We start from the raw sequence: 11,859 nt of genomic DNA on the forward strand, positions 1-11,859 counted from the left end.
GATTTTCCATCCGATTCAAATGGGAATTTTTGGCAGTTTGATCGATTATTTGTAATATTTAACGGCACCTAAAAAATCTGGAATTATTACATTTTTTCTTTCTTTTAAATTTTCTTAAGCCCAATGAATAGCAATTTTATCACGAATTAAGAATTCTTGAAAAATCATCTGAAAATAACTAGCTTTTTTCTATTGTCTGAAATGAGCACTTTACGTAAAAAGCTTAATATTTACTTACTGTTGACATTCTGAAAGATGATAAAACCAACCAAACCTAATAAACGTAGACAGCCCATTACTTTTGTTGGTTCCTCTGATCTAAAGCTAGAACATCGGCTTTTATTACAACCAGGTAAACCCTCATCAATAACTAATAACAGGATCTAGGACGCTTAATATAGGCATAGGCGAAACTGAGAATGATAAATACAGCAACCTGTTTACATTGCCGCTGGTTCTCCATTTTCAAGGTGTTATGTCCAGGTCAGACATAACCATTTGAAGTAGTTGTTGAGAAATAAAATAAATAGGTACCTACTGCGTGTATGTGTCTCCTGCTAATGTTACTGGTGTAAAAGCTTCGTTTCTTCGAGAATCACAGTATTTTTTTAACAATAATTCTAGAACTCGCCTAAATTTGTTAACTTAATAATTTATTTCCCTCTTTTCCACTGCTATCCCGCTTAGACTATCGATCGTCACTTAAACGACTTGGCTGAGAAATTTCATGGCGTGAAATATCCTCTTATCTGTGAGATATAATTTTAAAGAGGAGGATGGTTTCTCGTGAGAAACTTGATTTTTCGAAAAAGAAAAGGTCTTGCAAGACAAAATACTTGTAGCAGTTTACAGCTGTTGGCGTCACAGTCTCGTTTTCTAGTCAATTCTTCCTGTAAACTTGTCCGGGAATTTTGTTTTTACAAACTCTCTCAGGTTCTCTCCAGTCTTTTTTGAGGGTGATTGACGTCCTATGTCGAATTGCAGTATCAAAACTGCCTACAAAATCATATGATCCATCGATCCAAATATGGATGTTTACAGCATCAATTTACAAGGCGGTGTTTTCCTGTATCGTATCTTCGTCACTATCAGTTTCAGAATAAGCCACGTGAGTGTAGCTTGCGTCAGTCAATTCCAAATAAGGAGATCGGCTCAACATCATTCGTTCAAGTTGTTCCCGAATAAAGGGGAACGATGGCCTCTCCGAGGGCTTTTCTCGCCAACATTGTCGCATTAGTTCATACCTGCAATTTCAAGATTGATCGGTGTCATTTTTGGAATTGTTAATGAATTATTATACAAAAGCTGTAAAGGAATCTTACATTTCATCAGAACAGATCTGTGGTTTTTCCATCCTGTATCCGGAATTCAAAGCTTTAAGAATTCTCTGATTGCTGATGGTGGGGTAAGGAGTACCACCTGGATATATATACATAAAGAAAATTTATTCCTATGGGGTATAAATGATTTTATGCAGCTGGCTACGTCAGTTAATGTTTTACTAGTTAGGGTCAGTTTACATCTAGGACTCTTTGTTATGAGTACTTAAATCCATGCAGGTCAGGTTTCGGGCCTCTTTTTCTCCAGCTTCAGTTCGAAAACGTTTTCCCCGTTCTTTTCCCTCCCAAGGCAGTTCATTCATGTAGGGTATCATTGAGTTCACGAGGCGGGTTTGCCCTCATCTTTACTGGAAATAATTCACGAATAATTCAGTTGAGTTGTTAGCAAATAAACGGCCACGATTTTGGTCGAAATATGGCAAAACCTTGGTTTCATTTTCATCCCTTATTTCCGGCAAACAGAGCTAAACCTCCGCTATGCGCTCTATGAGTTTAAATTGAATAGGGAGAAGCATAACAAACAATAAAATTAATAAGTTTCAAACTTAACTCAAATAAGAGGCGTGACACTAATTTCACCCATATATAAATTAAGTATTAAGATTAATCGAAGAGGTTTTTTAAAAACTGTGAAATGACTTGTTTACGAAAAATGGTTAACTTAGAGAATCATTAAATTATAAGAAATTTCGAAAAGATATTTCTTATAAACATAAAAAAAGCTAAGGAGCCGAGTTCAAAATAGACAACCTTTTGAAGTTACATTATAACGTCATTATCAAGTAAAAAATGAAGAAAGTGAAGGAAGATAAATACTTGGGAGAACAACAGGTGATAAAATTAAATAAACTGACAGATAATAGCACCGTTTAGCTTGTAGAAACATTTGTTCGTCATTTCATTATTTTCACCTCTGATAAACCCCTTGGATTTCCCCCCGTGCTCCCCCTGGATGGAATACGGGTACAACAGTAGAAATTCCACTTTTCTCTCGCCAATCGTTTCTCGAAGGTCTTACTTGACTTTACAACTACCCATTTATATTCTTGAGTGGAACGAGGCCTGGTGAGAGAAGTGTGTATCGTCAAAAACACAACTCAGTGACCAGGCCACGATTTGAACCCAGACCTCTCCATCCAGAGTCCAACACGTTAGCCACTAGGCTAACTCGTCACTCATGTATATACTAAACAGATATTTTCTGTAAAAAAACACGTTTAGTGCCCCACGGAATATCTCTATTAACAATTATTGTTAGCTCAAGAAAACGTCTAGAAGTGTTACGCACCAATTGTGGCCATCTCCCAGAGTAGGATGCCAAATGACCATCTGTTAATAAATATTAATCCGATGTTAATATTTATCAGAGCACGCAACCAAGGATATAATAATATTCATAATAATAATCGGATCTTGGCCTTTAAAAACATAATAATTGAAAGCACTTAGTGCAGTTACATATTCGTCACCTCTTTCGTTCCATTACGAAATATTCAAGTTAATTGTGACGGTCACTTCTTTTTATTTCTAATGTTATCTTAATGATCAGTCCAATCCAAGTTTGTGTTCAATTCTCTTCAACATCCACAAAACTTACTTGAACAATAAAGAGGTTAAGTTTCTAAAGAAACTGTGGTGCTACGTCGGTGGGAGAGTGTAACAAGGTAATTTGGTATTATCAACTGAGTTGATAACGTAAATTGTCTACTGTAAAGAGTTTTCAAGCTTATGTTTCGAGCATAAGCCCTCCGTCAGAGCGACTGATTACTTTTACAATACTTCGCTGAATTGTTTGTACAATTTTTGGCTAGTATGAAAGGCATGCTTTAAACAAATTTACGTGATATGCATGAGTAACAACTACAGCAGTAGCTGCTCTCAATGTTATGTTTCCTTAGCAACCAACCTAGTTACCAGGCTCTCTCTTTTTCACACCCTTAGCGTCACGCAATGAGGGAGGGGAAGGAGACTGACTAGGAAAGAGTTGGACTCTGATCACGTGACTTTAAACTTACACGTCGCTTTCTGTCGTGAAAACCTGATCATGAATGGCCTCCGGTAACATCCATTTGATTGGCAGCTTTTTAGTTTTAGTGGAGTGGTAAACTTTCTCTGCGTACACATCACGTGACAGTCCGAAGTCTGCTACCTTCATCATCTTGCCTTCACTAACCAAAACATTTCTAGCTGCTAAGTCACGATGGACAAATCCTTTGCACGACAAAAACTCCTGGAACAGAAGAGCGGATTTTTAAGTTAAGTACGAAGATGTTGATGGCAGTTACTGGGTATCTTTCATGCAAAAGCAACAATAGCTCACGTCATAAGAGGCATAGTTTATCCCATATTTAAAAAAAAACAACGACGACAACAGAAAAAACAAAAACAGACATACAAACCTCAAAAAGCATTCTGTGGTAGCTCTGAAATCAAATGCAGAGCTGAACAAACTAGATATCGTTAAAGAGAATTTTAAATATAAGCGATATTTTGAAACTACATATTAATTTGGAGTGTCCAACGGTTTCACTGTAAAGATTCAATTCACACAACCAGTCTCGTACCATTGCCTGCGCTATTTGCCATGCAAACGCCAAAAGATCAGCTGGTCTGAGAGTGTCATCTTCATATAATATGTGAGGATCTGTCTTCAAATTACTTCCGTATCCATTTTTGTTGCAAAAGCTCCCAAGACCAGTAGTATATTTATCTATATCGTCAGTAGACTGAAAAAGAAACAAATTACTTTTAAGTTCTGATATTGGAAGACAGCCATGGGAATTATAACAGCTTGCTCTAATATGCTTCCCTGAGCAATCTCCTACCCAGGGTCTCTCTTCTTTGTCTCTTCTCTCCGCCCCCAGCCCCCTCATCCGCAAAGGGTTTTAATAATTTGAGGGTGTTCAGCCAGAAAACGTTTTGTACAGGAGGTGGGGGGAAGGCATTTTTCTTGGAGAGGGGTGCTTACTGGAGAGCAGACGCTTATCAGAGGAGGAAGAGTTACAGGAAAACTGCTGAGGATCAAACTGTGATGTATTATATTTGTTCTGAATTTTCTTCGAAGTTATTCAATGAACGCCAAATACAGTTTGTATTTCTTAAGTTGAAACCTACGATCTCCTGCGGGAAATGAGAGTCAGAAGCTTCAGTTTATATAAAAAGGTATCATTTACCCAAATTAGGGTAAAACTGGTACTATGAAGCTTTTGTGTAGGAATGACGGGCTAGAGGGGGAGGGTCATCAGAAGCCTGCAGGTCTTGACTGGTGGGGGGTAATTGAGAGGCGCCTTATGTTACGTTACGATAGGAGTCAATGATAACGTAGAGAGAATTTAGAATGCAAGACCACATACGTCATATAGGTTTGCTTCACTGGTACTTAGTCCTAAGTTACAGCATCGTGTCTGGTACAGTTTCGCTGCTTCCATTTCTTCAATTACTTGTTTGATCTGAAAAGACAGTTTCTTTCGTATAAAAACGCTTCCACCACAAAGATGTACTGCATTTCACAACTCAACCATTTATCATTTTTTCTTAACCACGAGGTCGCGCGAAATCACATGACTCTCGCGTTACTAATTTAATGGCACGCAATGCGTGCAAACAAGATAAAAATAATGCATAAAAAAAAAAAACAAACCATCAACGTTCAATAGCGACAGTTTCAATTTAAGTGTCGTGTTTATGTGGTATGCATAATATGCGCGATTTAATTAGATCCTTGCCAGTAACATTTTTTTTCGTTTTCTTTGTCTTTGTGTTTTTCGTCTTTCGTTTACCTTAGGCGTTAGGCCACCAGAGATTGCTCATAAATACGCCTCAAGATTAACACAGATTACAAATGGAAAACTAGAAACATTTTCCTGTCCTAAGTTTAGTGATTTTCTGAATGTGTGTAACACTGTACTAATTTAACTCCATTTGCTTTATACAGTAGTGAGGTACTTTTTTTGTGGTCAATAATAATGAGTTCGGTTAGGATGTGTGCTAATTTTTTATAGCCATGAAGAAATTCTCTAAGGGAATGGGTTCAAAAGCATCTCTCTCTCACCTGCTCCCTCCGTTTCCGGAGAAAGTTGAGTAAATCGCCGTATTTAGCAAATTCAGTCACCAGAAACATTGGAACAGTGTTCGTACAGCAGGCCAATAAATTCAGTACATGACGGTGATATCCGATCAGTTTCATGAGTTTTATCTCCTCCAAAAATTCTTCTTTCTGTTCCTCTGTTGCACCACCTAAGTAAAAAAATTTGGGAATTTTTTCCAAAGTTCTCCCACCGTCTTGGAACAAATTTAAGAGACATCCATCGTTTCAATAAAAGGCGGTTACCACTGATCTACCGCCGCCTATAAGACTTCTCACCGCCGTCTGTTGAGCCTGCGATCAGGCCCTCGTGTTTGGGTTTCGCCATTACGGCATAGCCAGCCATTACACCATTGGCAACCGCTTATGGAAAACATTACCCAGACCCCTGGGTTAGGAAGTAACGAATTGAATCAAAACAGAGTTTGTAGACTACAAACTACTCTACTACCTCTACTAACTCCAATCCAGGCTTCTTACCTCGTAGCATTTTGACTGCAACAATCCGGTATTTCTGCTTTGGAAGTTTTTGCTTGTTCGTCTTAGCTACAGATGATTTTCCTTCTTTTCCTGTTTCCATCTGTTTATTCAACTCAGCGCTGAACACTTTTCCAAAGGCTCCTTCTCCAATCAGGTTACACAGAGAAATGTCGTCAAAAACAATTTCAAATGGATCCACGAGCTCTGAGTTGGACCTTAAAATGTGTGTGAAATCTCATAAGGTATTGTGAGATTACTGTAAACGTTGAGACAGCGCGGGAGTGGTAAACTAATCCTTTCCCTCCCAAGATCTCATTAGTTATTCTCCGTACTGTCTGCCATACAGTTCTTATGATGTTACTTCTGAGAATTTGGTCTTGAATCAACTAATATCCCCTAACTGATATTTTTCTTAATTCTCATCACTTGTCTGTTTGATATTGTATTGATTAAGTAAGGAGAAATTCTGTCTTTGTTATCGAAGACTCTTGATAATCTTTGCTCAGCGAAATTGCTCAAGCTATGTTCCCCCTAACGTCCCAACAATAGACTAAATCCGCCAAAATTTAAGGGCGCCTCTGACAAGTTAGACCGTTGCCGTGGCAACTTGATCAAAATGATAAAACATGTGCTTGTAAGCGAAATGTGATCATCGCAGTAAATTTTCCAATTTAAGCAATGGGAAAGAAGAAGCCTGAAAAAAATCAGGGCTTCAACGGGATTCGAACCCGTGACCTCCGCGATACCGGTGCGATGCTCTACCAACTGAGCTATGAAGCCACACATTGGGAGCGAGGTCAATTTATTGAGTTCATATCTTCCCGTGCAGTGAACCGCACAACCGCAGTACAAATATGAATTATTTCATATAAACTTCACATCATTTCACAATATGAACTCAATAAATTGACCTCGCTCCCAATGTGTGGCTTCATAGCTCAGTTGGTAGAGCATCGCACCGGTATCGCGGAGGTCACGGGTTCGAATCCCGTTGAAGCCCTGATTTTTTTTTCAGGCTTCTTCTTTCCAATTGCTTAAATTGGAAAATTTACTGCGATGATCACATTTCACTTTCATCTACAACCGCAGTACAAATATGAATTATTTCATATAAACTTCTCACATGTGCTTGTGTTTAATTCAAAGCACGTTCTGCCGTTCAGAAAACATGTACCGTAAAATCTTGCATAAACTTTTGCAGAAAAAAAAACCAACATAATTGACTTTTTCTCTATAGACTTGTTTTTATACCCTCATTACTGTCTATTTCACCTTGCTTAAAAAAAACGTTTTGATAACTTTCGGACAAAAGTTTCTGCGACTTGATTTGTTTAATAAATTCGAGACTAGCTGGAAGAATAATGGAAAATTTACTTACCGACGTTTTCTGGAAAATCTCAAAGTGATCCATAATATTCCACTTAAGCACAGAAGAACCACAAGTGAAATTCCCAACCACAGGCCAACAAGTGGCAGAGATGATCTCTTAGAGAAGGGTTCACTCTTTTCATGGTCTGAAAACGAAACAAGAATACAAAGCCGGTAAGTTCTTCCCTTTAATATGTACATATAATAATATCAATTGACCACTTCCCCAATAAGGCTTTTTAGGGTCAATATAGACAAATTGAAAATGCAGAGTGTTTTTAAACAGTTGGGAATTTTTAAAAATTCCAACGGTCAGAAGGCAGACCTGTTGGCTATCAAGAAGTTGAACTGGGGGAAACTGGGTACGAATCCAGGGAGTAGCAAGTTGGAGGGCTTGAACTTGGGACCAAAACTAGGAAATATGAAATAAAGTAATAAAGAAATTCATACCTGCACAACTGTGCACATTACAGCTTCCGTTAGAAATACTACTTCCGTTGCAATCCAGTCCGTTCCATTTGGGCCTCGGATTGGTGCATGTTCGAACACGTGATCTGTATCCCCCGCCACAAGTTGAATTACATGGTTGCCATGGTGACCAATGACTCCAGCTACCATTTACTGAGAGCCAAATTTGGGAAAGTACTTTAAATCACTACACAATTAAGCGCAACTTGTTTTCGAAAAATATCGTGTATTTCTTGATACTAGATTCAAATATTTTTTCCTGTCAAACAGCTGCTGGTCATTTTCCCATATTACTACGCTTTTCTCAAAGTCCTGTTGAAAGTTAGAGTGATCAGTAGTCGACAGATATCTTTACCTTTATTCATTCGTCTATTCATTTATCTCTTCATTTATTCACTTAATCTTTTTAAATTAACAACTAAATTATTATCTTAGAAAGTTTTATTTCGCGTGATGGTTGTTGAGGCTAAAGCTCAAATCAGCTATCACGCATGGAGTCTAAAGCGTTCATAGCTTAACAACATGACAGCCACGTGTTTTCCAGTCATTTATTTTTTACTGTTCGCTTAAAATCACGCACTGTTAGGTCACGCACTCTGCTCAATATGCATCATGGAATAGGTAGCGTGTAACATAACCAATCAGATTGCAGCATTTGTGCTTGAACGCCATTAAATATAAACTAATAGGGATCTTAACCCTTTAAACCATAATAGTGACTAACTTATAATTTCTCCTTACAATATTACCCTTGAATCACACATTAAGGTCATGAGAATAAATGAAATGATCACCAACGAAAGAAGCTTTTCAATGGTAAACAAAATCTCCTTGTCAGCACCTTAGGAAAATGTATGAAGAACAGTATGAAGAATATGTATACTGATGTTAGGGTGTAAAGGGTTAGTCAGGATGGCAACGCCAAAGAACACGTCGATTCAAATGTATTTATACTTTTAAGTTGGATTTTGCGAATAGCTGGATGTGTTTACCGTCTATTACGGCACCACGGTCCACACCTTCAGCGTGACGTGTGAGCGTAGCGCTAAGTTCCAACTGGGAACTATAAAGACCACGCAAATTCGAGATTTCTTCATGTTCTATGCACAATGAACAAACTTTTAACACGCAAGCACGTTCTGGCCTTTAGGCTCTGCCTCGTCCTCGTTGCCGTGATTTGCTCAACCCTTTAACTCCCAAGATCTCATTGATAATACTCCTCACTGTCTACCATATAGTTCTTATGATGTTAGTTTGGAGAATTTTGTATTGGATCAACTAATAATCCCCTAATTAACATTTTTCTTTATTCTCATCACTTGTCTGCTTGATATTGTATCGATATTGTAAAGAGAAATTCTGTCTTAATCACTCATGGGAGTTAAAGGGTTAAGATACCTATCATAGAAGTTGTTACGTCACACTAACCTTCCACAAAGCGATAGACGAAGTTTGACCAAGATTTTCCTATTCCGTTGAGTAAATCACAATTGTTGTTTCTTCCATACTTGTTGTAAGTGACGCTCCCATTCACGCCGCTCCAGCATTCCTTCTCATGTTGAATACCAAAATATCGGAATCCGGCTTTAGAAACATTGACAGCGCACGCGCGAATGATCTTTGAATATGAGTTATTCATGTCTGTCCAATTTACAGAAAACGTGTGCAGTAATTTGGGCAAAGCGCGTTTTGGTTCAGGCTTATCCTTGAAGCAGCCAACGCGTTCAAAGTGGTCCACTATGGATCCATCTAATAAAACAAACAAAAAAAAAACCAGGGATTTAAATAGAAAATGGTTTTGCTCTTAAGTCTTTCATTTTACACGTTTAAACGGATACACTGATTTAGACTTCCCGAATAATCTCGTGCGTGCTTGTAATTTTAAATAATTTAAAACTCAAGGTGGTCAACTTGTTATCAAGGTAGGGGGGAGAGAGGGGTCCAAGAAATAGGTCTGTCCCGACTGTACTCGTATAATGCTTGAAAATTGCACACAGGAATGCCAAAAAGTTGTTAAACAATAACCAGTAATCCAAAAATTTGCCTCCTAAATTTCAAAAGTTGCCACCTAAATTTCAAAAGTTGCCTCCTAAATTTCTTGATATTTCTATATAAACGTTTACTAAAAGCTATACCTTTCGTTCTTCGGAATGATAACTTAACTTTAAAGAGTTGCTAGCAAACAAAGGCAGCTTCTAACCATCCATTTCTGTTCATTATTTTGAAAATAATAAAAAAAGAAATCCATTTTTGTGCGTCGTAAAGCCGATTATCCGCCCTAACTGATTAGATTATGGGCCTGCGAAACATTCAAGAGATTTTCATAAATTTAAGTTTCTTTATGAAATCATTGACGATTATCGAGGTTGATTTGTGCTCTAATCAAACCTAAAAGTTGCCAAAAAATCGCACAAAAAGGCAAAAAGCGCTCGAGGTTGCTAGAACGCCAAAAAGTTGATCACGATTAAGAAACTAGCCAGCGCAACTCTTTTTTTTTGGCCAGAGGGTTCTAATGAAAATCTTTAAACGTTTATTAAAGTCAATTTATGTTAATTCAAATTGATTCTTTTAAGTTTTATTATTTTACGAGAGTGGCAGCAACCTATAACAGCCAGCGTCTGAATAAAACACAAAACTATAATATCTGAATGATTTCAACCTTAGGGACGACTATTCTGAGATAGATGATGTTGTAACAGTCGAGATGAAGGGTTTGTAATTAAGGTTAAAGCAAACAGGAAAAAATGAAAAAAAGCCGAAAAGAAATTTATTTAGCAAATCTAATTACATGCATCATAATCCCTTTACAGTCGATATGACCGTTCATTCAAATTCCAAATAAGGGAAGGGAGTTGTTCGTAGATCAACTCAAATCAACAATTTTAGAAAAAAAATGGATTTTTGAGTTTTTGTTGAAGTACGTAACATGATCACATGATGGTTTTTTGTTTGCGTAATGTTATCATTTCCCATTTTTTTTGCTTTTAGCCTTTTTTCCATGACGACGCGATTGGTATCATCTGTGTTAAGCGTTAGATCTTATACATTTTCATTTTTCTTTTAATGGATGGCTTCCTTGTTGGGGAATACTTTTCATATTTCATGTAATCCCCGTGACTTTTACGTTTAGTGAAATTTCATTGCTGTGAATATTGCCAATGTAAACAAAAGTTGACTGATTCTTCAACATTAGGACCTGCAGGAGGTTGACAGCTTTTACCTTAATTAGTATGCTTGTTCAAAGTTCGGAAGATGTGTTTTCTTTTTTCGTGCGATAAAGTTTTAAAGTGTAACTCTCTAGGTTTCGACTGATTGGATTGAGATTTGATCTGAAAATTAAAGATTTGTTTTGGCCAAAAAGGAGGAAAAATTAATCTTTGTAATTATGAGAACGCTAGAAGTAGATTTACTTTGTAGAAGAGGGTATTTGTTATTCTTAACTGAAAATGTAAAAAAAAAGGATGCAGTTGAATAATAATTGTGTATTCAGGTTTTTAAGCAGCTTTCTGCCGCAAAGAAAGAAAAGCAATCATGAATTCATATGGAGATCACGATCAGTTTTTTTTAGGTACCTTTGTAATTCACAGGTAATCAGTCATAAATGCTTAAAAATAGCCATGGATTAGGCTCCAAAAACATTTCTTAACAAAATTTTCTTACTTTTTTAATATCATTTTAAGTAAGCATTCGCTACCCTGCTGATTAAAATTGAACTATCATATACATATGCAAGGTAGTGTAAAGTCTTCTGTTCACGGCAGCAATAAACGAGTCATAACTCCGTTGCAACCGAAAATGGAAAACCATTTCGTTCTGTACATAAACTGCTATCCACTTACTCAACCGTGACGCCTCTTTCGGTGAAACTCCTTCAATTGACCGAGCCTGAAGAAATATAATCATTATTATGATCTGTAATCCAAATTGTAAGTTGAATTTCTGGTCGACACGTTCCTGAGGTGGCTTTGTAGATGTCATTCTTAATTTTCACGGAAAGCCGGAAAGTGGTTCCCAAATTCGAATATCCGTGGCAACTGTTTTATTAAACAGGTGATCGTGACCGACACATACATGCTCTTATACATGCTCTTATCATTGGCTGTCTGGACGAGCTGAAAT

General features: G+C 37.3%; 1 protein-coding gene across 1 annotated transcript; it reads right to left on the minus strand.

Moving 5' to 3' along the window:
• Positions 1-299: 299 nt before the first annotated feature.
• LOC113676074 (fibroblast growth factor receptor) lies at positions 300-11,859 on the minus strand. The gene is made up of 12 exons (XM_089192948.1): positions 11,580-11,859; positions 9,169-9,489; positions 7,723-7,893; positions 7,283-7,418; positions 5,905-6,119; positions 5,392-5,576; positions 4,694-4,789; positions 3,905-4,066; positions 3,356-3,570; positions 2,629-2,669; positions 1,323-1,419; positions 300-1,244 (listed from the first exon to the last, which is right to left on the minus strand). Exons 1-12 carry the CDS (start codon positions 11,716-11,718, stop codon positions 1,049-1,051), a joined length of 1,974 nt encoding a protein of 657 aa, XP_089049074.1. The 5' UTR covers positions 11,719-11,859; the 3' UTR covers positions 300-1,048.

This window comes from Pocillopora damicornis, chromosome 14 (assembly GCF_964200805.1).
Source record: "Pocillopora damicornis chromosome 14, jaPocDami1.2, whole genome shotgun sequence".
NCBI lineage: Eukaryota > Metazoa > Cnidaria > Anthozoa > Scleractinia > Pocilloporidae > Pocillopora > Pocillopora damicornis.